The sequence below is a fragment of the Salvia miltiorrhiza genome, chromosome 8 (assembly GCF_028751815.1).
Source record: "Salvia miltiorrhiza cultivar Shanhuang (shh) chromosome 8, IMPLAD_Smil_shh, whole genome shotgun sequence".
In the NCBI taxonomy this organism is placed as follows: domain Eukaryota; kingdom Viridiplantae; phylum Streptophyta; class Magnoliopsida; order Lamiales; family Lamiaceae; genus Salvia; species Salvia miltiorrhiza.
Window position 1 is genome coordinate 57,436,013 of NC_080394.1, and position 24,790 is coordinate 57,460,802.

At 35.6% G+C, this 24,790-nt stretch overlaps 3 protein-coding genes and 1 long non-coding RNA gene across 7 annotated transcripts; 2 read left to right on the forward strand and 2 right to left on the reverse strand.

Annotated features, from left to right (window-relative positions):
• Window positions 1-2,446: 2,446 nt before the first annotated feature.
• LOC130999476 (60S ribosomal protein L32-1-like) lies at window positions 2,447-4,205 on the forward strand. Its single transcript, XM_057925005.1, has 4 exons — window positions 2,447-2,637; window positions 3,041-3,135; window positions 3,603-3,784; window positions 3,901-4,205. Exons 2-4 carry the CDS (start codon window positions 3,046-3,048, stop codon window positions 4,028-4,030), a joined length of 402 nt encoding a protein of 133 aa, XP_057780988.1. The 5' UTR covers window positions 2,447-2,637; window positions 3,041-3,045; the 3' UTR covers window positions 4,031-4,205.
• A 3,308-nt stretch (window positions 4,206-7,513) lies between these two features.
• Window positions 7,514-8,865, reverse strand: LOC130999477 (serine/threonine-protein kinase OXI1-like). The gene is made up of 2 exons (XM_057925007.1): window positions 8,357-8,865; window positions 7,514-8,269 (listed from the first exon to the last, which is right to left on the reverse strand). The coding sequence occupies exons 1-2, from the start codon at window positions 8,719-8,721 to the stop codon at window positions 7,642-7,644; spliced, it is 993 nt and encodes a 330-aa protein (XP_057780990.1). The 5' UTR covers window positions 8,722-8,865; the 3' UTR covers window positions 7,514-7,641.
• Window positions 8,866-9,935: 1,070 nt separating this feature from the next.
• On the forward strand, window positions 9,936-21,665 carry LOC130999478 (adenylylsulfatase HINT3). Of its 3 annotated transcripts, none has more exons than XM_057925008.1 (7): window positions 9,936-10,373; window positions 11,448-11,503; window positions 11,626-11,683; window positions 20,266-20,332; window positions 20,847-20,902; window positions 21,042-21,095; window positions 21,184-21,665. In XM_057925008.1, exons 1-7 carry the CDS (start codon window positions 10,173-10,175, stop codon window positions 21,313-21,315), a joined length of 624 nt encoding a protein of 207 aa, XP_057780991.1. In that variant the 5' UTR covers window positions 9,936-10,172; the 3' UTR covers window positions 21,316-21,665. The 3 variants fall into 3 exon arrangements, with proteins under 3 accessions (XP_057780991.1, XP_057780992.1, XP_057780993.1); XM_057925009.1 differs by having other exon boundaries at window positions 9,982-10,373; window positions 21,037-21,095; window positions 21,184-21,274; XM_057925010.1 differs by having other exon boundaries at window positions 9,982-10,373; window positions 21,015-21,665.
• On the reverse strand, window positions 12,258-20,045 carry LOC130999479 (uncharacterized). Of its 2 annotated transcripts, none has more exons than XR_009093524.1 (5): window positions 19,414-20,045; window positions 18,348-18,428; window positions 13,926-17,987; window positions 12,593-12,940; window positions 12,258-12,499 (listed from the first exon to the last, which is right to left on the reverse strand). It is a non-coding gene; the product is annotated as an uncharacterized LOC130999479 (long non-coding RNA). The 2 variants fall into 2 exon arrangements; XR_009093523.1 differs by having other exon boundaries at window positions 13,908-17,987.
• Window positions 21,666-24,790: the final 3,125 nt, after the last annotated feature.

The following is a 24,790-nucleotide window of genomic DNA, read 5'->3' on the forward strand; positions in this document are numbered from 1 at the left end:
ATTACCTTTAATTTGATATATAGTATGTAGAAAAGAAAAATTAAATGAGCAAGTTGTAATAATTTAAAGTTTTAACATATTAAAAGTTTATATTTAAGAAGAGATATTTTCCTTAAAATGAGGAACCGTATTTTAACTCTTTTAAGTTTTTTTAGAATTAATATTTTAAAATTTCAAATTACATATTTAAATTTTATTGGGTAAATATCATGAAAACCCCTGAAGTATACCCGCTTTATCAAAAATACCCTGAAACTTTCAAAATGTTCTCTAAACCCTTAAACTATCAGATTTTTATCAAATATATCCCACATCTATTTTTCGGTCACCAAAAACGTGATTTGGCTCATCGGATGCCACAACGTAATTTATATTCTATTTTTTTAAAATGCAATGGCAAAAACGACGTCGTTTCGTACCATGTCATTTTAAAAAATCCAGTCTGAAATTTAAAATTTACTTCTATCGTGTTTGAAATTCACGCTAATAACCTAGAATTAGGGATAAACACGATAGAATATGGTACGAAACGAAGTCGTTTTTGCCATGTCATTTAAAAAAAAATATAATATAAATTACATTGTGGCATCCGGTGAGCCACATCACATTTCTGGTGACCGGAAAATATATGCAGGATATATTTGATAAAAATTTAATAGTTTTAGGGTTTAAATAACATTTCGAAAGTTTCAGGTTATTTTTGATAAAGTGAGTATAGTTCAAGGGTTTTCATGATATTTACCCAATTTTATTTATATTAAAAATATATTATTAATATTACATTATGTAATTATTATAAAATCGTATCATATTATATATTACAATTATTTTAAGAAACACTAAGTAAATAGTCTTATCCAACTAATTGAAAATTAAATTATTTTTAAAATTACAATCTATGTACACGTACTTTCTCAAAGTCTCAGCCAATTAATTTTTTATATAAATCTTTCTTAAAATTGTATACAATTAATTGTTTATATAAATCATTTTTAAACCATACTCCGCATAAAAATAGAAAAGTGGATATTTTTTACACCAAATTCATAATGTTACATAGCAACTTCATACACAACTTATTTTATGCGATAAATCTAGTTCAATTTTTGTAACTATAGAAACTCACTATATAAGTGATACAATATCTATACATAGACACATGTTATATTTTTGTATAATTACATTGGTAACATTAAAATATTAGATCATTTAGCAAAAACTGATTTTGGCATCGAATTTTAATTATATTAATATTATAAAACATATATATGCAGATTTTGCGATAGTCTAAATTCACCGCGCATAGCGCGGAAGATACACTAGTTTAACTAAAGCCCTAACTTCAATTAAATTCCAATCGAAAATAGGAAATAAAATCAAGATTGAGATGTTAAAATAAGTCTTAAACGACGTCGTTTTAATCCACCGTTCGACGAGTCCACAGTGTCAATTCCGGCTCCACAATGTAATTTTCCGATGGCACGTATGATTAAAATTGGGAAAAATCGTTCACCGGCCTTAAATTAGACTAAAATGAAATGTTATGGATCGTGTGGTACATTTTGAAGAATATGTGCATTTTTTAAATCCAAATATACGTTATGGATTTACATGCTATTCGACCCGACTTCATACTATTTAATTCGAATTGAATATATGCAATTCAAAATTTTGAAAGAGAAAAATATTAAAATAATATTTTCAATAATATGGAGCTCACATACAATATGCTAAAATTATATTTTATTGTTCCAACTCTCAAATCATACTACAAGTCTCACACACACACACACACACACACACACACACATATAGGGGCGCGCTCCAGTGAGACCCCCTATTTTTCGTGTAACATGAGTACAATGAATAAGACATATAATACTAATGAACAAAACGTATATCTAATGAACAAGATGTATATACTGATGAAAAATAAAATCTAAAAAATTCGTAATGAATAAAACATATATACTGATGAACAAGGCCGTATATACTGATGAACAATGCAATATATACTGATGAATAACAAAATTTAAAATATTCTGCTCCCTCCAGGATTCGAACCCTGCGAAAAAAATCACCATCTAGATACAATATCAGCCATAGGATTGATAAAATAAACGCATAAAATTGTGCCCTAGATCTCACTAAAATTAGAGCGGCTCCCTATATATATATAAATAAATTAACTAATTGAATCAATATATATATATATATATATATATATGTATGTATTCAAATATCAAAATTTCGAATGAAATACCGAATCGAACCAAAAATAATTGATTAATTATTTACATCGCTAGGCAAAAACAGATTTTGTTTTTTTTGGATACAGAATATTTATATTTTAAATAGATACAAAGACCAATTCTAAAAAAAAAAAAATACAAAGACCGCAAATAGAATTTCCCTATATATATATAAAACCCTACAAAAATATAGTGAAAGACTAAGCAACCAACCAGAAATAAAATTCAGCCCAATTATGATATCGGCCCAATTCACTTTCCCCAATTACATACAGCCCTATATCCACTATAAATGCTCAAAACCCTAGAAAATATCCTCATCGTCTCCTCACAGAACTTCAGACACCAGTAGTAGGAGAGCCCTGCGCCGCTGCATCGCCACAAGGTTCGCCGCCGTCCACTATCATTCGTTGATTATTCATGTCTGTTTGCACATCTGTCTCTCATTTTCATTCTTGATTGTTAGCTAAATCTATTTCTAAGTTTAGTTCCTTGGTTGAATCTGGAATTTATGACAATTTTTTCTACTCGGTATACTAATTGAGCTGTTTTGGTATGTGTATGGATGGTTTATTTTCCTCGATAGTCTCAATTCGATTACTCTGCCTTCACTTTTGAGAAGTAGTTCAGTAGCAGAGGCATTCTGTATTTTGTCTAGTTGTTGACGGATATTTATTCGATTCACGTTATGTGCAAATGCTATAAAAAACTGCTATGCTGGAAATTTGGGGAAGTTGCAGTATTAGGTTTGATTTGTGTGTTGCTTATTTCAAGTTTTTTGTTTGCAGAAGCCATGGCTGTTCCTTTGCTAGACAAGAAGGTTGTGAAGAAGCGTGTCACGAAGTTTAAGAGGCACCACAGTGACAGATATGCCTGTCTGAAGGTTTGCTGCTATTCATTGATTGTATTCGTTGTTTTTGTAATGCAAAGTTTGTCACAAGGTGAATCGACAGAGCGTAAAATTCGAAAAAAGGGGGCCAATTTCCATTCTGTGTCCTCTAAAATTATATAAATGCTATTAAATTGTCTCTGAGCTAAGGATAGTGGATGCAATTTTTTAGCTGAAATTTCTACTTGCGCGATGCTATTGCTTTAGTTTTAGACTGTATTCTGATGTTGCTTGTTCGTAATAGTGATAAGTGGGAGTGACAGTGAGCTTGTCCTCTCTTTTATTTGGTTTCCTGTGGAGATGGAAACTGGTGATGAGTCTGTTCATTGACTTTTGTCTTTTCAGTTTAGTTTAAGTTGTAGTAGAATTTGCTCATGAATTCTGTTTGGAATAATTTCAGTTGCTTCATGTTCATGATGGCCTGTTGTCAACCTAATTGACCGTGTTTTTTCGTGTGATAGACCAACTGGCGCAGGCCCAAGGGTATTGATTCCCGAGTCAGAAGAAAGTTCAAGGGAGTCACCTTGATGCCAAATATCGGTTATGGATCGGACAAGAAGACCCGCCACTACCTTCCCAACGGCTTCAAGAAGTTCCTTGTCCACAACGTGAAGGAGCTGGAAGTGCTCATGATGCACAACAGGTTCACATGTGTTCTCTATGCCAATACTTTTAATGTTTAACGACTGCATTTATTCATAGTCTCGATTTCCAGTGCAGCTGTGTCCTAACGTACTATTTTGATTCCTACGTTGCCAGGAAATACTGTGCTGAGATTGCACACAATGTCTCTACCAGGAAAAGGAAGGAGATCGTTGAGCGGGCAGCTCAGTTGGATATCGTCGTGACCAACAAATTGGCTAGGCTGCGTAGCCAGGAAGACGAGTAAGCTGTTGCACAGCTCCTGTTTTGTTTTCTGTTGGAATGTTTTACTTGATAGTATTCAGACTATTGAATGGAGACTCAAGTTGCTCAATTTTGTTTGGATTTTAATAGTGTTGGAGTCAGATGTGTTCATCATGCTACTTCTATTAAACATGCAGTAATCTTTTTCAGGCTTTAAATGCTCTTCGATTACACTATGTTAAATAATTCTGTTGTTCTTGACGCCGCCACTGTTTTGATATTCGAATGCATTTCGATTGAAGGTCTTGTGAGATCTGAATTGATCTTGCTTCATACATGGCTCCATATTTAAACTCCAATCTTGTTACATATATTTCATGATTTTTGGTGAATATTCTGTTTTAAATTAATTGTGTGTTTGCTTTGTTTTCCAGTGGTAAAGTGAGCTTTATCATCAATATATATGGTTTTTTTTATACAAAATTTAAAAATTCTCTTGCTCTTGGATCCATGTAGTTTCTTTATAATTATTTTTTTCAACCTATATAGCACGTTTGCGCAGGCTCCTAGCTTGGTATGTCAAAATCAAATGTGGTGTCAATCTATTTGTGGTCCATTTCAGTCGAGAATTAAATAAATAGCACTCGTAAATTTGGGTAATTCTTCATGAACGAAGATAAGGAAAATTTAACGTCTCTCATTTCATTTTACGACTTTCGTCAATTTATTAAATACTCGATTCAGACAGATCATTGAAATCTGGTTGTAAATATCATATAGTAACACTATTTGCATTTGTACGCGGGCAATGCATAATAATATTTTTATATTCTCTTCATCCTGTAATAGATTATCACATGGATTTTAAGAAAACTAGTACATTCACCCGTGCGATGCACTTCGAAAATAGTTTTGCATTAAAATTAGCGAAAATAGTTTTGCATTAAAATTAAATGATGTAGCGTGTGTATTGGTTAAGCGATTAGAGGTTAATGTCTAAAACTGAAGGTCTTGGGTTCGAGCCCCTGTGGCGCAGCCTTTAAATTTCTTTATTTAATTATGTTAATTTATCAAAAATAAATAAATTAAATGATGTATCAAATAAATAAAAAAATAAATATTAAATATAGTTAGAATATAAGTAAATGTAAATTATTTTTTCTTAAAAAATAAAATAATCTATATCGATTACTCAGCAAAGATACCTAATTTTATTTTATAATTTTGAAAATTATCATTTTTAATTTTCCATCTATTTGATGAAAAACTTTATTTTCTTCCTTAAAATTATAGAATAAACACATCATTCAAATTAAAAGAAACGAAGAAACAATAGAAAAAGAGTTTTCACATCACAATATATAATTTTAAAACATAAGCTAATCATGCATAAAATTAATTTTTTCTAAGTTAGCTCATTACCTATGTCATCTTATTAGAAAAGCTTCAATTGATAAGTAGGAAAATAAATTATATTATTAGAATATAAATTATATTATTAGAATACTGATAAAAGAGTTGAATAATTATTTGATACCAAATCAAAGATCTTGTATTCATCTTTAATTTAAGATATATATAGAATATTTTTTATAAATAAAATTTGATTTTTAAAAAAAGTCATCAAAATATGAAAAAGAGAATATGAGAGAGAGAGAATAGAAAATTGAAGAATACATATGATGAAAGAGAGGAGAGAGGAAAGAGAAAATATATGGGATATTAGATTTGTTGAGTTTTATAAATACCCTTTGATTGATTCTTTAATTACAATTTTGCCACAAACTGTGTTTTCATATAATAAATAGATAAATAGATATTAGTAGATAATATTTGAGGTTAATGTTAAATTGATTGTGTCCAGTAATAGAGTATCACATGGATTTTAACAAAATATTAGTAAATAATATGTGAGGTTAATGTTAAATTGATTGTGAGGCTATGAAGAAATATTAACTCAATTATTATATAAAAAAATATAAATAAAATGAAATATACTTTTTTTGTCCCATTAGTAATATTTTGCTATTTTTGGGCATGAAGATTAAGAAGAGTTTAGTTAGTTGAGCTCATTGTTAATAACATATGAAATGAATAACTTTATACTATGGAGATTAAGAAGAGTGTAGTTAGTTGGGCTTGCTGTTAATAGTATTATTTTAAATGATTTTTTTTTATTATTAAAAATGGTAAATGGGAATATGGGATATTGTTAGTGGGATATATTTTATTTTTTAAATACATCTATTTTTTTTCTCGTCTTTCATAATACTACCAATATTATTGTGAATTTTTCTTTAATTTTTTTGTTATTTAATATATAACTCAAATATATTAAGTTAAAATTAATTTTTTATTATACATATAAATATAATAATCGAGATGGTATCAATTTTATATAAATATAAAAATATTTTATGTGCATTGCATGAGTAGAAGGGCAAGTATCGAAAGATTTGTCACTTTATTTGCTTGTAATTATTTAAACTGTCTTTCCAATTCCTGAGTTAAACCCCAAATTGCTAAATTGAGTTATTTTTCCTTAATTAATACTTAATAGTCTCGTACAAAATAAAATTTGCCTTTTCCACATAATGGAAGGCTAGGGAAGGAAACAAATACATCAATCTTACTTGACTAAGAATTTAATATGGTAATTATGTATGATTTGGGAAAATTTCCACAATGTGGTTTAAATCATGTTTCATTATGTATTGTAAGATAAAATGATGTACTACCTATTTTATACTTCCTCCATCCCACGAAACATGACCTAGTTTCATTTTTGGTTTGTCCCACGAAGCTTGACCTATTTCTAAAAATGACAAAAAAATTACCATTTATTCACCTTTTCATTTTTCCATCCACCACACTTAACACACAAAATACCAATTTTTTAATTCTCGTGCCGAAAAAAATTGGGTCATATTTCATGGGACGGAGGGAGTATTGTTTGTGAATATTCCTCTAAAATAGACTAAATAGTCATGATTTTTCTTGTATATTGTTTTATTCAAATTATGTTTAATTCTCTAATAATACTTTCAAATAAATCATATATTTTGTCACATTTCTATTGCTCATTTCCAAATTTTATGCCTTAGTTTTAAATCAAATCCAACCCCTATTTTTTATTTTTTCTTCCAAATAAAGAAAAGTTGATGCGTGTACTCACCGAAACAGCACTGTTGGCCGCAGTTATTCATTTATAGTTTGATATACATATTAAATATTTTAATAATTAGTCAAATTACACGATTTTTAGAAAGATAACAAAAAAAGAATAAGATTGAGGTGCGAAGACAGACATTACTCTTTCCTCATTTTAGAATGTCCCATTAAAATTGACTCATTTACACAAAAAACAATATTTAACTCATCAAAGATTATGAGTCTTATTATTTTGATCCAATTTACACATTTTCCTTAATTTCATGTCCAAGAGAACTGAGTCAATTTTAATTGGAGGGGAGGAGTATTAATTAATGAAATTAACTTCTAAAAAGAAAATAAAGTTTCCATAAAATTTATTTGAAATTAATTTAAAATTAAAATTATTCCTTAAATATATTATAGATTATAGATCATAGATTATAGGTGTAGTACAATATCAAAAATAGACTTTCAAGGATGTTAATTGTGGACTAAAAGAATTTATGTCGTGTCAAACACTCGTTGGACGTATTCCTCCAAATTAATCTGTTCATTTATATTTACCTCAACGTCCGTCAAGTCGGGAATAAACGGCGGCCGGGGCAACTCCAATATCCCCTCCCAATCCACGGCCTTGAAAAAATCATGCACCTTAATTTCCCGACGGCAAATCCTCTTCTTCGGATCTTTCACGAGCAATTTCCCGATCAAGTCCTTTAACGGCGTCAACTCGCCCGTTAACTCCGGCTCCTCGGTTACAATCCGGCGGTACGTCTTCCTCCGATCGGGCCCCCGGAACGGCGTCGTTCCGTAGCGCATTTCGTAGAGCACGACGCCGAAGCACCACCAGTCGACGGCGAAGCTGTGGCCGCTGCCTAGGACGATCTCCGGCGCGATGTAATCCTCCGTTCCGACGAACGAGTTGGATCTCTCTCTCTCCACCGATTCGCCGCCGAGGGGAAAGGTTTCCGGTCTCGATCTGGCGGTGAGCTTTGTGGAGAGATCGAAGTCTACTAGCATTAAGTGGCCGTTGCTCTGGATCATCACGTTTTCCGGCTTCAAATCTCGGTAAACGATGCGTAATCCGTGGAGATATTCCAACGCCAGCACCAATTCCGCCGCGTAAAATCTGAATTGAAATCAAAATTGAAATTTCATGTTTTTCAGCTAGTAGAGGCGCGACTTAATTCATCTCTCTAACCTTCGGATTACGTACCTAATGATGTCGTCGGAGAAGATTTTCTCCGTTTGCTTCTTCCTCAAGGAATTGAGGTCGCGTCCAGGGCAGAAATCGATGGCGTAGCCGACGATTTTATCGGTGATCACCACTCCATGAAGCTTCGGCAGCAGCGGATGATCGAAGGAGCTCAGAAATTCTCTCTCTAGCCGAGTTCTCCTGCAATCCTCGCCGCCTTCGACCTTCGTTTTCCGATTTGAAGATTCTAAGATCGCTTTGAGCGCGAGCAGCTCCCCCTCGTCCGTCCGCACGAGGAAAACCACGCCGTTGGCGCCGCGGCCAATGGCTGATATGACCTGGAGGCTAGACAGCTGTAGAGAAGGCGTAGCATCGCCGCCGTGCATGGCGGAGATGGCTGGATTTGAGTGAGAGAGAGAGGGGGAGAGAGAAGGAGATTTGATAATATGATATTAATAAAGTGAGTAGTGTTTGTCAAAGTATATATGCATGGATAAGATACACTGCGTAATGCGTTACACTTACCTAGCTCAGGGGCAATTCACTTCCAAAAATTTAATATTTATTACTACAAATTGAAGAATAGTGAATTATTTCATCTGGCTCACAAAAATATGAATATTTGAAAGTGACACGAATTTTAAAAAATATTAAATAAAATTGTATTGTAAGTAGAAAAAAAGTTTCACCTTATGAAAAATAGAGATAAAAAGGAAATGGATTGTGGTGAGGCAATTTGTAAAAATAGAAATGTTTGTATTTTTGTGAGAATGAAGAGTATTTGTTTTGTTTTGAGAAATTTGTGGGTATATTGGATTAAAAAGATCTGTTAACTATAGTATTTTAAGGAAAGTTTTGTGTGAGATCGTCTCTGAGAGTAGTCGAGACTCGGACCTAAATCTACATATTTTATCAGCATATTTTTAAGTTCACACAAGTTTTTGCGTCCGATCAATGTTCATGTTTAATTCTGCAAGTGATAGTTGTGATGTATTTTTAATAATATTTCTAATTATCTAATTTAAATACTCATGTAATTTTTATATCTCATTTAAAGTGTGTGTTTTATGATTTTTTTTTTAAAGTTTGATATATTATCCTTAAAAAAAGCTTCACATATTGTTGTCTTAACATAGTTGAAATTTGAAGAAAGTGGTTTATACACATAATTATTATTAAGTGTGTGCTATTATGTGGTGATTAAATTCTCAATGAAGTACCTAAAAAACAATCAGTGAAGTATTCAATTGTTTTCTTAAAAAAAAAAGGTACTCATCTGTTAGGATCCAGCCCATACATACCCAGGATTTGGGCCTAATTTAAACGGCCCAATACAAATTGCCGATTTACCTTTAAAAGGCCCAATAAAATAAATACAAAATTGGAGTATTGTTTTCTCCAAGACTTCAAAAATGAAAAAGTTAAAATGTTGAATAAAAATACTTAAAACGAGTTTTGTGTTTTTTTTTTTTTTTTTAAATTTGTTGGGAAAATCTAATATTTTCCACCCCTAAAAAACGCCACGAATCATGTTATTGTGGATAACGTAGAGCCAACTACTTCCCTCTCCAATATATAGCAACTCTTAATTCTAACCAACGAAAAAAAAAACATTTAATAACACAAATAAAAATACAAAAGAAAAAAAAAATAGTATACAGAAACAAACAGTTATCAACAATATTATCTGAATCAAACAAAATAAACACACAATTTTTTTTAAAAAAATCTCTAAAATTCTTTCTCTATTTTGTCAGAAGCTTTTCGACGCAGAAATCCATGGCGCACACACTCTCGTAGCCAACCCCTTTACTGTTTTCACGTTTGCTTTCTCACAATGGAGGCTCGTGCACGACGTCGTTTAGCTCTGCTTTCCTCCCACGTGAACCCACTCGCAGAAACCCCGGGCACGGCGTCGTTTAGCTCGCTGATGGCTTCCACTTGCGCTAGCGGCCATGACGGAGAGAAGGAGATGAAGAAGGGAGGAAATGATTGTGTATTTTGCAGGATTATTCTCGGCGAAGCTCCTTCTTTAAAAGTAAAGTTTCGAATTCAGTGGAAGTGTTTGGATTTTTTTTTGTTGGTGACTATTTTTTGGGAATTTATGCTTCCGTTGTTTGATTGTTTCTTTTATTTATTTATTTATTTATTGGCTTTTATGTGTAGCATTTGAATTTATTTTGTTTGATCAGTTTGGTTAGAAACTAGAATTATGGAATTTGTATTTGTTTAGGCTTATGTAAGAATTTAATTAGGGGAAATCCATTACAATTCTTGTTTTTAGAGGGAACATGCCACATTTTCCAGGAAAAATGTGATGGAATGTGTAGAAAGGATGTGAGAATTGATGTACAAAGTATTAGCTATGGAATTCTTCAAGGTGATGCTATGGGTTTGGGGATTGGGTTCAACATGGAACTGGAAAATTCATCACAGTCGTGGTCTTTGTTGTTAGGGTTCTCGAGTGCATTCTAGGATGGACGTCGCGAAGGTACTAGCATTGGCCGACTATGATTGGTTCCGGCCAAGCTAAAGTGTGTTGAGGCGATTGGGCTGTTTTCTCAATCTATCTTTGGGAGTGAGTGAGTTGGAGAGATCAATTGACCCGTGTTTTGAGGTAGGTTGTGAGATCAACATATACGGGGAGGTTGTGGTTGTGAAGTTTAGATGACAGATGCATCTTTACGGCACGTAGTGTTGTTGTTTCAATAATATTTATAGAGGAGCTGTGTAATCTAGCCATCAATTGGATTTGAGGTTAGACGCTTTTCAAGTTGTTTCGAAAGATGGCATTTCGCTGCAGATGAGTATGATTTAGAACAAATAAGGTAGCGAGATGAGTGGATTATAAAATTGTTTGTTCAGTATCAAAATCTGTATAGTTTTGGTTCTGAAATGCTGTCTTTTCTATAGCCCGTTGTGTTTATTCACATTCCATCAACTGAACCACGTCTGTGTGGATTTGTTTCTCAGAACTTGTAACTGTGAAACTGCTGAATTTACTCGACTTACATTTTTATTAAGTAAAAGAAGTACAACTAGACTAACATTCTGATGACTGCAGTCTGCCTTTCGAAGTCTGATTATCTGTAACATTGCATTTTGGCTACAGTTATATGAAGATGATGAGTGCCTGTGCATTTTGGATACATATCCTCTATGTCATGGGTAAGGTATCATCTCCTGGAACTCCTCGTATTTTTCTGGTCTCATTATTTTGTAGGCCGGGACTGCGATTTGTTCGTCTGAAATTCCCATTTAAATGGAAAACTATTTTACACTTTTTCTAGGCACTCTCTTATTATTCCAAAGAGTCATTATCCTTCGTTGGACGCAACTCCTCCATCGGTAAGTTTTCCTATGTTGTCGTACTAAAATTTCTCATTATCTAGGTTTAATTTCCACACTTCCTAATCTACAGCACATTCAAAGTTTTCATTATTTCCGGACAAATATGGATAAATTTTATTCATTTTTACCTGCCCCTATGTGAACCTATTCTAATTGTCGATTATAAGGCTTATACACGAGTATCTATACAAGAGATTTATGACTTAAATTTTCAAGTGTAATTGTCAAGCCATATTAGTCCTCGAACTATGGCATGATTCCTCTTGCTGTTTCTATTCTGTGCGAAGCTAATTCATCATTCATCCTCAATTTTTATAGCCTCCTTTCTTGATCCTTTTCCAAACAGTGAGGATTTATACTTCAGTGCGTCTCTACCTCAATAAAATATTCTCTTTTCCAGTTTAAGTGAGTAGCTTTTTTGTAACATCCTAATCTAATTAACGTATTAAATATGAATGTAAATAATTTTTGACAGCGGAAATATCATAAAATAAAGATATGGATTTATTATCAAATAAATAAATTTTTAAATAAAATATTTTGAAAACACTTCAAAGGGAGAAAACCCTAAAAAAAATTAAACTTTTAAATAATGTACTCAAAGGCTAACTTTGATTTAAAAATCGACAATCAACCTCTTATTTCAAAGCATGACATAAAGATGTCATCAAAATATCCAAGTATTAGGTAAAACTTGTGCTAAGCAAAACTTTAAATACTTAAATTAGTTGAAAATCAAATCAACTACTTGATAAATGTCTTGAATCTCGATGCGCCCATTCGACCTTCCACGCGTCTCCAACGTCAAAATACCTGAAATGTTTAATATGGGATGAGCATACAGAATATACTCAGTGTGGGAAACATGCAATAATTGTCCACGTTAATAAAATGGTCAACACATACGCACTGCACTGTACTGATAACTGAAATTCGCACGGTGGCATACCAAGGACTTTAAAGTCCTGGACCCATTGAGCAGGCCCCTGGCGAATAGGTTGCAACCCTAACTGTAACATGAAATCGCATTGTGGCATACCAAGGACGGTGAAGTCCTGGACCCATTGAGCGGGCCCCTAGCGATATAATTTAATGCAACTCACATATGGTAAACACATGATATTAAAATGGACAAGAATTAACCACGGGCATGTACTGAAATAAATCCCACACCTGAATTTTTTAACTTGAACTTCAACTTGAAAGCTAACTTTGAGAAATTCAATCAAAAGTAACGTCCTAGTCGCGCCGCACCTAGTCAGATAAATTCAAATAATAAACATAAGGGCCTAATTAAAATATCTTAAATATAATAATAGTTTAAATCTTAAGAATTCATTATCATAAAATCATTTGGAAATAGTTGGTCTAATGAATCAAAATATAAAATGCATGCTCTTATTAAAATTTGAGTTGGGATTTAATAAAAATAATCAGGCCCAACTTAATAATGCAATTTAAAATATGAAGTCCAGCCCATTTAAAATAAGAGCCCAACAATTAAATAAAAACCAACCCTAGGCCCAAGCCCAAACTTCCAACTCTTGCCCTAACTTAAATCCTACAACTTCAACACACACTCCACACTCACGCAGCTCACGCCCCCCTCCTCACTCCCTCTCTCTCCCTCTCGGCCTCCTGCCTGCCGCCACCACCGGACGACACGCCGCCGCCGGAGACCGGCGGCTCCGCCTCCTCTCCTCTTCTTCCTATCTCCCTTCTTCCCTCATCTCTCGCCCCCTTCGACCTCTCTCCCTTTCTGTCGTTCTCCCTCTGTTTCTCCTCCCACAACCGCGCCCAGTCGCGGCCGCCTCCTTCTCCGACGTCAATCTCCGCCAGCCGCCGCCTGTTCCTACCCGACACCGCCCTCACCTTCTCCCTCTTCAGCTGACAGCGTGGCCACCCTCGCCGCCCCGAGACGGAGAGCAGCGGTTGGTCAGGCCGCCTCCCACCATCCCAGATCCGGCGCTGCTGCTGTACTTCTTCTTCATCGCCGGCCGCCAACCCGGCTTCTCACCGCCGGCCGCCGTGTGCGCATGCAGCGCATGGCGCCGACTGCCCTCTTCTATATCCCTATTCCTCTTTCCACCTCTTCTATTTTTCTAAATTTGTTGTAAATTAATGAAAATGCTATTCTTCCATTGTAGGGCTTTTGATTCTTTTGAAAATTGGGGAATTTACAAAGAAAACAGAAATCATTGCATATGAGTATTAAACTTACAGAAAATATTAAAAGTACCGATTGATGATGTGCAGTGAGAAATGGCAGATTGAGTTTATATGGTGAAGTGAACAAATGAGGAGTGAATTGCTGGTATACAAATTTGGGTAATTTGAGTTTAAATAGGACTAAATTCTTGGGCTGCACGAAATAGTTTTCTACTTTGAAAATATGTGGCTGCAGAAATGTGAGTGTTCTTCAAGGCCAAGTTAAAAATTTGTGGCTGAAAATGAATATAGAATTATGGCTGAGGAAAGAAACACGTAAATGCAGTAAAATTTCTGATCAATAATGAAAAGAGAGTAAAGGCTGATCATTAGCTAGATGTGATGGGCTTTATATTAATATAGCCCAATGAAAAATAAATAAGGCCCAAAAGTAAAAAAAAAAAAATATATATATATATATAAACATGGCCCAATAAGGAGAAATTTACAAATATTTATTCAGGCCCAATTATGTAAATATTTATTGCTAAGTAAAAATCATTAATCTAAAATTAATGATCTATCTAGGGGCGCGACTAAACAAAAACATAAATATTATATATCATAAAATTTTCAATGATTTCACCATTTAAATGCATTACAATAACTGAAATTTGAAATAATTTAAAATAAAATAATTTTGAATAAATCATTTGGTTTCGGGCTGTCACAACCCTACCTACTTAAAGAAAATTTCGTCCTCGAAATTTAACTTAATAGGTTCTAAATGGGAATAATGAGCTAGGATTTCTCTTCTCATTCTCATGTAGTTTCTTGGGGTCCGTGCCTAGTTCACTCTATATTTGACTATCGGTGCTTCTTGACTTCGTAAAGCTTGTACTTTTGATCTAGTATACTGATTGACTTCTCTTTTTTACGCTGATGAATGATGTGGCTGAAATCGTGCAAGTATTTCGCAATCCTCGAGAAACACATTTGTACAGCTGACCATTGTAGCGTGAAAGCTAGACGATAGGCTACGTCACCCTATTCGTTCTCGAATTTTAAACGAACCTATAAATCGAGGTCTCAATTTTCGTTTCTTTCTGAACCACGGGACTCTATTTATCGGTGCTACTTAAGGAGAATACTTCCGCCAACCTTGAAATAGAACGTCGAAATAGAACTTCTTTCTTCTATCGTTCCCGTGCCATTTTGATCCTTTTGTCTCGCAATCACTTCGATGGTTGCTTTCACGATTTTTTGGGCCTAACACTTATCGTTTGCCAAATACATCCCTAATGTAAAGATGACCTACACTTTTTCCTATATAATGCCTCGTATAGAGCCTATGTTGATAGTAGTTGGAAAACTGCTATTATTCGTGAATTCTATCGACGGTAAATGAGATTCCTAACAAACTCAACTATCGTTTTCTTCTTTCATCTTTAACATCTTGTGAAGGTCTTGGTGTTTCCAGGGCGTGCCGTATAACTCGTGCGATGCTCTTGAAAAATTTTCTCCATCAGTTTATTGTCCTTGGGGACCCAAATTCTGTCTACCTACTAAACATTCTATCACTTGCCAATATGAATATCCATATTATCGTCTCTTAAATCTCTATTCGTCATTCGGTGGAGAAAAGTCGTTGATTTCCTGAGCTTCCTTAAGTTAATCTTGTATCGTGAACACTAATGTTGCTAACTTAACTTTCTGAGTATTCGAAGTTACTACGTCGAGTTTCTACCTTTTGAATTCTCTTATCAAGGTCTCTTGTTGAGTTATCATCCAAGCGAGTTGTCTTTTATCTTTTCCTGCTAAGTGCCACGCCACCACATTAGCTTTTTCTTGGTAATGTTGTATGGTGTAATCGTAGTCTAACACAAGCTCTAGCCATCTTTTCTGTCTCCTGTCCAGCTCCTTGCTTCAATGTGTCAGTGTAGATACGGAGTTGTCTAATCCAGCTGGTATGGTCAACACTGGTACTGTCGTCAATCTTCTCTTCAATTCTTGAAATCATGCCCGCACTTGTCAGTCATTTGAACGTGACTGATCTCCTTGTTAATCGTGCCTTGATGAATCTTCTACAATAACCTGCGAGTCCTAAGACACATTTTACTCACTAGCATTTGTAAGCGTCCTCCAATTATTGATAGCTTCTGCTTTAGCTGGGTCCACTTCGATTCCTTGAGCAATTACTACGCGAGCGAGAAAGACTACTCGATTTAACGAAAACTCGCACTTCTTAAATCTGCGTAAAGTTTCGCGTTCCATAAAGTTAATAAGACGATCTTGAAATATTCATCACGTCACACATCGTTACTTAAGTATATCAAAATATTGTTGATGAAAACTATGACTAACTTATCTGGAAAGTCGTCTTCGATATATCACTCTATTTTATCCTAATTTGATGGCAACCCAATCTCAAGTCGATCTTCGAGATCACGTCTACTTCTTTCAATTGGTTGAGTAAATCTTCTACCCGTGGCAAATGGTACTTTCTCTTGATGGTGAGTCGATCTAGCCCAAACAATAAACACACACATCATTCGTTCCGTCTTTCTTCTTGACCATTAAGAATGGCATTTCCCAGGACGACATGCTTGGACAATAAACCTTATATCTAAACGCTCTCGCAATTGCGTATTTAATTCTTCAATTCTTTTGGCGCCATCATATGATGCTTTGAAATAGGTGCAACTCTAGGTACTAGATCGATCGTGAACTATACTTGTCTATCTAGCAGCGATATTCAAGCGAGATCCGTAAGGTGACGCTGAGGAAAAAATCATGTACCACTAGCACACTCTCGAGGGGAAGTTCTTCGTCTTCTTTTCCTTCAATGTTTACTACACGGCGCTTCCTAGAATATTGATCTAATATCTCCATTGCTTTCATCACAGATATCGTCGTTTCAGAGTTCCTCCACAAGTTGAAAGATAACATATGATGTTTTCTGTCCGTTGGTACAATTGAGATGAGTGAAAACTCGTTCTAGTTCCTCTAACCCTTCTTCAACTGCTAATTACCTATCAGGTCTATCGAATCATTGCGGGTTGTAGTTCATTCGACAGCACTATCCATCGCGTTAAGCATTGGAGTTGACTTTAAGTCGCGTAGCCTGAGCTTGGGTTTGTTGTTTGGACAAATCCTCGTAATGCACTCAAAATTGATTCTTGAAATCTCATCCACTAGTTTGACGAGTTTGTTTTGCTTAGCTTCGTCCTTGTAGTTCGTGCTAGTGTTCTCGACACTAGCTACGAGAATAGGCATGCGTACTTCTTATGGATCTATATTCAGGGACATTTTATATAGGTTTCTACGCACTTACGAATTGAGAGGATATAGATCAAAGCTTTTCTAGGAAAATTTCTAGGTTATTCCTATTTCGAGGACGATGTTCAAAATAAATATTTCAAAACCCGTAATTCAATATCATGAACTGAAATATTCCGAAATAAAATCATAGCTGCAATAATCTTCAACATGATGAATTGTATACTGAACTTTCTCATAATAACTTGCATAATGAACTTGAACTTTCTGATAACAACTTCAATTATTGCAGCAAGTTTAACATAAATTCGGAATATAAACAGTTTATACTCATCCCCTTGAAAACTTTTAAAATAACTTTTACCTTGACGTCAGAGCGCGTAGTGGTCGAATGGCCTTGTCACACTTGACTTGAAACATTTTAAGAAAAATTTTATTTTGCAGAGTCTACAGGAAAGTAGACCTGCTCTGATACCATGCTGTAACATCCTAATCTAATTAACGTATTAAATATGAATGTAAATAATTTTTGACAGCGGAAATATCATAAAATAAAGATATGGATTTATTATCAAATAAATAAATTTTTAAATAAAATATTTTGAAAACACTTCAAAGGGAGAAAACCCTAAAAAAAATTAAACTTTTAAATAATGTACTCAAAGGCTAACTTTGATTTAAAAATCGACAATCAACCTCTTATTTCAAAGCATGACATAAAGATGTCATCAAAATATCCAAGTATTAGGTAAAACTTGTGCTAAGCAAAACTTTAAATACTTAAATTAGTTGAAAATCAAATCAACTACTTGATAAATGTCTTGAATCTCGATGCGCCCATTCGACCTTCCACGCGTCTCCAACGTCAAAATACCTGAAATGTTTAATATGGGATGAGCATACAGAATATACTCAGTGTGGGAAACATGCAATAATTGTCCACGTTAATAAAATGGTCAACACATACGCACTGCACTGTACTGATAACTGAAATTCGCACGGTGGCATACCAAGGACTTTAAAGTCCTGGACCCATTGAGCAGGCCCCTGGCGAATAGGTTGCAACCCTAACTGTAACATGAAATCGCATTGTGGCATACCAAGGACGGTGAAGTCCTGGACCCATTGAGCGGGCCCCTAGCGATATAATTTAATGCAACTCACATATGGTAAACACATGATATTAAAATGGACAAGAATTAACCACGGGCATGTACTGAAATAAATCCCACACCTGAATTTTTTAACTTGAACTTCAACTTGAAAGCTAACTTTGAGAAATTCAATCAAAAGTAACGTCCTAGTCGCGCCGCACCTAGTCAGATAAATTCAAATAATAAACATAAGGGCCTAATTAAAATATCTTAAATATAATAATAGTTTAAATCTTAAGAATTCATTATCATAAAATCATTTGGAAATAGTTGGTCTAATGAATCAAAATATAAAATGCATGCTCTTATTAAAATTTGAGTTGGGATTTAATAAAAATAATCAGGCCCAACTTAATAATGCAATTTAAAATATGAAGTCCAGCCCATTTAAAATAAGAGCCCAACAATTAAATAAAAACCAACCCTAGGCCCAAGCCCAAACTTCCAACTCTTGCCCTAACTTAAATCCTACAACTTCAACACACACTCCACACTCACGCAGCTCACGCCCCCCTCCTCACTCCCTCTCTCTCCCTCTCGGCCTCCTGCCTGCCGCCACCACCGGACGACACGCCGCCGCCGGAGACCGGCGGCTCCGCCTCCTCTCCTCTTCTTCCTATCTCCCTTCTTCCCTCATCTCTCGCCCCCTTCGACCTCTCTCCCTTTCTGTCGTTCTCCCTCTGTTTCTCCTCCCACAACCGCGCCCAGTCGCGGCCGCCTCCTTCTCCGACGTCAATCTCCGCCAGCCGCCGCCTGTTCCTACCCGACACCGCCCTCACCTTCTCCCTCTTCAGCTGACAGCGTGGCCACCCTCGCCGCCCCGAGACGGAGAGCAGCGGTTGGTCAGGCCGCCTCCCACCATCCCAGATCCGGCGCTGCTGCTGTACTTCTTCTTCATCGCCGGCCGCCAACCCGGCTTCTCACCGCCGGCCGCCGTGTGCGCATGCAGCGCATGGCGCCGACTGCCCTCTTCTATATCCCTATTCCTCTTTCCACCTCTTCTATTTTTCTAAATTTGTTGTAAATTAATGAAAATGCTATTCTTCCATTGTAGGGCTTTTGATTCTTTTGAAAATTGGGGAATTTACAAAGAAAACAGAAATCATTGCATATGAGTATTAAACTTACAGAAAATATTAAAAGTACCGATTGATGATGTGCAGTGAGAAATGGCAGATTGAGTTTATATGGTGAAGTGAACAAATGAGGAGTGAATTGCTGGTATACAAATTTGGGTAATTTGAGTTTAAATAGGACTAAATTCTTGGGCTGCACGAAATAGTTTTCTACTTTGAAAATATGTGGCTGCAGAAATGTGAGTGTTCTTCAAGGCCAAGTTAAAAATTTGTGGCTGAAAATGAATATAGAATTATGGCTGAGGAAAGAAACACGTAAATGCAGTAAAATTTCTGATCAATAATGAAAAGAGAGTAAAGGCTGATCATTAGCTAGATGTGATGGGCTTTATATTAATATAGCCCAATGAAAAATAAATAAGGCCCAAAAGTAAAAAAAAAAAAATATATATATATATATAAACATGGCCCAATAAGGAGAAATTTACAAATATTTATTCAGGCCCAATTATGTAAATATTTATTGCTAAGTAAAAATCATTAATCTAAAATTAATGATCTATCTAGGGGCGCGACTAAACAAAAACATAAATATTATATATCATAAAATTTTCAATGATTTCACCATTTAAATGCATTACAATAACTGAAATTTGAAATAATTTAAAATAAAATAATTTTGAATAAATCATTTGGTTTCGGGCTGTCACATTTTTGAACCAACATATGTTCATCTTTACAATGTGAGTAGTCAGATTTGATCTTTATTCTTGCCTAGCTGTGCAATTCTGTTCTCAACTCAATAGATTATAGGAAACAAGATGATTTTAGGATCTCACTAAGAATGCACCAAGACTAAACATGAATTTCACACTGTCTCATGGCAACAATGCTTAATTCTGTTTATTGGCTCACTTCACAGATTATAGGGGCCATGTGTTCAAAAGTGCCTCTAATTAGCAATGCTGTCATGAAAGTTACCGGTTGTGGTACGTTTTCTGCTATATCTTTTGCTCTGCTCCTCCCTCTCCATGTTGTCATTGTTGTTGTTGTTGGTGTTTTGGTTGTGGTATGGCGTCTACATGGGCATGCACTTTGATGGCCTTGGACATACTATCTGTTTTCTGCTACTCTATGTCGAACCTACTGTTGATTTTTCGTAATATATCTGCCACAATCGGGTAGTTTACCACTTCGACATATAAAAGATTATGACCATATACAATTTGATCAATAATGGGTGTTCACAGCATGTCTTTTAGGGAGGTATTTACTTTCAGTATTAGATGATACTGACAATACATATGATTGAGTATTTGAAGGATTAGGCTCTCAAGAAAGCTCAAAATTGTTCGATCCATCAAAATATGTATTGATGCCTTCTTTGTCTTGCTTGTGTCGGATGTGGTCCTACTCGGCTCGTTGAAGTTGATGCCTCGAACTTATTTATGCTTTACAAAAACTATACATGGCTGCTACCTCAGAAGATTTTTTACCCTACAGATTCATTCAACTTGCTGGTCAACAACGGTGCAGCTGCCGGCCAAGTTATATATCATGTAAGCTCTAATTCCCTTTTTCGAGCCCTCAATCTCATCCGTTGTCGAAGAAGATCCTACCCGTTCCTCGCCACATGATATTTATTAGATCAGGATTTACTGATGCTTTTAGTAATTTTCTGTTGCATGCCAAGTTCAGACTCACATCCACATAATACCCCGTAAAGCAAACGACTGCTTGTGGACTTCTGAGGTACTCTCTCTCTCCCTCTCTTTCTCTCTCTTCCTCTCTCTCTCATATCTGGTGAGTCAGTTGATGGTGAAGATGGCCACTCTTGCAGTCCCTACGGAGGCGCCCAATGAAGGTGGACCAAGAAGTCTCGCGGCTAGCAGACCGTATCCGTGAAAGTTTGATGTTTGTGAACAGCTACGAAGATAGCAAAGGTCAAGGATCGACCCTTGTGGCGAACTAGGTACACGTTCGCCCCCTGTTCTATATGTACACTATGTGCATTGTGTTTTTTCTTTTCCGAGCCTTACGCCATCAGATACGAGCCATTGATCTCACGAGCTCGGTGGGATCGGAACCTGTGAAAACGAACTGCATCAATGTTGGAAATGGTTTTAACTTATATAGTGTCATTTGTTGCTATGGCTGGTCAGAGAGAGAAACTTCTATTGTAGTTCAGTCGGTTCGACTTCTCTGTTACATTTTTTGTTACATTGTTTTTTTTTTATCGTCGTTACGTCTCGTTTGGTCGAGAATCCTTCGAAATCTTCGTCTCCGACCTTCATAATCGATATGGTTTCCTTATTTTTTCTTCGCGATGACTCGATCCCTTAACTTAGTGCTCTACTTTTCTTCTTTCTTTCTTTCTATAACTTTTTGCAATTTTGTTTGATTTTCTACTTTTCCGTGGATGAATTAGAGGGTGTTTGGCTGAGCTTATAAGCTCCTCAAAACAGCTTATAAGTTGTTTAAGAGTTTATAAGCTCCTTCAAAGTGTTTGGCAAAATAAGCTCCTAAACAGCTTATAAGCTCCAAAAAATAAGTTCATCTACCCCAACTTATTTTTTTATAATCTTATATGCAACAATCTTTTTACAAATATTTTTTAATTATAATTTATTATTTTCATTATATATCATTCAAGTTCATTTTTCTTTGATTTTCTCTCTCTAGCAAAAAAAATCTCTCTCTACCTTATAAGCTCAATTATCCAAACACTTTGACAACTTATAAGTTCTTAAAAAATACAACATTTTATAAGTTCTTGAAACATCTTATAAATTTCAATAGCTTATAAGCTCTTTAAAATAAGTTTAGCCAAACGCCCTCTTAGTTGAAATCCCCTATGATGGGCCGCCACGTGTTCATTCAGCATATAATATAGTAATAAATACTTTTATTACTTTTTCTTACTTAATTACTAATTTTTTTTACCGACGAATGTAAACATGTCGCATTATTGTGCCATATGGCCATAATGGGCACAAAATTGAATGAGCTTAATCCTAAATGTGACAGAATTGCTAACCTCTATTAATCTAGTCACATCGTTACACAAGTAACTTGACCGAAAAAAGGAGTTATAATCTATTTTGGATTTGAGGTGGTATTGGATACGATCGAGTGTATCGTACAATTGGGTTGCACTCTCACTTAGACCTTAACCCGTACCCTGATTTGAATTTGTATTTCGATTCGAACCTTATAAATAATATTATTTTAAATGCAGGTCAACCCGATTGTACGATACACTAGATTGTACCCAAATTTTTGTGTTTGGATTTTGACATATGCTAATACAAAATAATAATTTATCTAGTTTGAGCATCTAGAAAATTCCTTCTATAATTTGTAATATCAAAATGAAACTCGATATCAAGTTTCTATTACTTAATAAAGAAAATATGAATTATTATATTAAACAATTACTGAATACAAAAATCATCATTACTAAATAGGTAAATAACCATCTAATGGAGAAAAAATCGAAGATATGAGCACGTACTAATCTAGTGGTACTGATTAAATGTTAAGAATAAATATATTTCATTTGAATCCACGGCACGACTTTAAAAAAAATATTTATTTAAAAAAATTAGTAGAAGATATATTTCCACATCAAAATGTAAAGTCCTTATTTGGTCAACGTCAACTCTGATATACTCCATTCGTCCCATGAAGCATAACACACTTCTTTTTGACACAAGAATTAATAAATTACTCCCTCCGTCCCAATAATCTTGTCCCACTTTCCTTTTTGGGTTGTCCCAATAATCTTGTCTCATTTCCTTTTTAGGAAAATTTTAGGAACTAATTAATTTCTAATTAAACACTATCCTAATTAATTCCCCCTCTAAACCCTAATTTATCTCTCTCTCTCTCTCTACACTCTCTCGCCTCTTCCTCTTCTCTACCCTTCGCCGCCCCCCCTCACCTCCGTCCTCTCTGCCGGCGTCGCCACCTTCCCACTAACCTTCGTCGCCCTCCCACCTCCGTCCTCTCTGCCGGCGTCGCCACCTTCCCACCGGCGCCCCCTCCCCCTTCCCTCTCTGTAACTCCACCAGTACCGCCTCCTCTTCCTCCTCTGTTCCACCGGCGCCCCCTCCCCCTTCCCTCTCTGTGAATTGAGGCTATTTGCACAGATCTAGTGATGAAAAGCCCTTGAGAGGTCGACGGAGCCCCAATCAGCACCGTAGAGGACGGAGGTAGGGCAGATGTAGTGGTGGACGACCCACGACGGTGACTTTGCCGAAAACATCTGAAGAGACATGGGTGGATGTAGTTGTGGGAGAGACATGGTTCAGTATGGCAGTGCAAGGGACCGATTGGGGCTCTCAGCCGAGGAAGGAGAAGAGAAGAGAGAGAAGGAGGTGCCGGCCTCCACTGCTCGCGGCGGCGGCGATTCACTGGAGGAGGAGCTAGGGCACGAAATTGTGAGTGAGTTTGGAGCCTTGCGTCTTCTTCACACGAATTGGGAGATAGGACGATAATCTCGCCGGCCCTCAGCAGTGCCGAGGCCGAGAAGACCGGCGACTCGCCGGAGTTCCAGTATGATGCGGCGGCTCTGGGAATTGAGAGTTAGACGATAGGTTGTAGGCGGTGGTTGAAGGAGTTAATTAAGCTATACTTACTTTTGTTAAACATGTGGGACCTTCTTTTTTACAACAATAATTTCACACTCCTTAATCTCCGTGCCCAAAAGAAAGGGGACAACATTAATGGGACGGAGGGAGTAGTATTTTGTGTGTTAAGTATGGTAGGTGAAAAAGTGAAAATGTGAATAAAGGGTAAACTTTTTGTCATTTTTAAAAACGTGTCATGCTTCGTAGGACAGACCAAAAAGAAAACTGTGTCATGCTTCGTGGGACGGAGGGAGTAATTCCTTATTTTCTGGGCTGATATCCACGGCATGACTTTAAAAAAGATATTTATTTAAAAAAATTAGTAGAAGATATATTTCCACATCAAAATGTAAAGTCCTCATATGGTCAACGTCAACTCTGATATAATTCCTTATTTTCTGGGCTTGGACACAAATGTCCTTATCCAATAATGCAATGCAACTATTCATAGCATTTCTTATTAACAATTATCTTTAAATCATCCAATCAAATTTAAAATTCGAGGCATGTCATGTCAGCTTCTTATATTTAAGGAATTATTTAAATGTGAATATGAATATTGACCAACCTGATAGACTAATTTAACTAAAGTAGAAAATTATAGAGCTAATTTCTTTCTAATAGTAACTCAAATATCGTTCCGATTCTGGGTCCAATTAATGGAATTTTATTAATTCTAGATTAATCAGCTCATTTCGTTTTCGGTTTTGTCGCAATTGATTTTGTTGTCATGTCTTGAATTTCTCAACGGTGTACAGTTTTAGGCTTTAGACCTAATTTGAGTGTTTTATCTGAGCATTATATATATAGTTGATA

Coding starts and splice junctions, on each gene's coding strand:
- LOC130999477 (XM_057925007.1), bottom strand. CDS start 8,721: ATGCACGGCGGCGATGCTACGCCTTCTCTACAGCTGTCTAGCCTCCAG. Junction 8,270..8,356: donor TTCTCCGACGACATCATTAG/GTACGTAATCCG, acceptor ATTTCAATTCAG/ATTTTACGCGGCGGAATTGG.
- LOC130999478 (XM_057925008.1), top strand. CDS start 10,173: ATGGAGGCTCGTGCACGACGTCGTTTAGCTCTGCTTTCCTCCCACGTG. Junction 11,504..11,625: donor ACATATCCTCTATGTCATGG/GTAAGGTATCAT, acceptor CACTTTTTCTAG/GCACTCTCTTATTATTCCAA. Junction 20,333..20,846: donor CATGAAAGTTACCGGTTGTG/GTACGTTTTCTG, acceptor TTTACCCTACAG/ATTCATTCAACTTGCTGGTC.
- LOC130999476 (XM_057925005.1), top strand. CDS start 3,046: ATGGCTGTTCCTTTGCTAGACAAGAAGGTTGTGAAGAAGCGTGTCACG. Junction 3,136..3,602: donor ACAGATATGCCTGTCTGAAG/GTTTGCTGCTAT, acceptor TTCGTGTGATAG/ACCAACTGGCGCAGGCCCAA. Junction 3,785..3,900: donor GTGCTCATGATGCACAACAG/GTTCACATGTGT, acceptor CTACGTTGCCAG/GAAATACTGTGCTGAGATTG.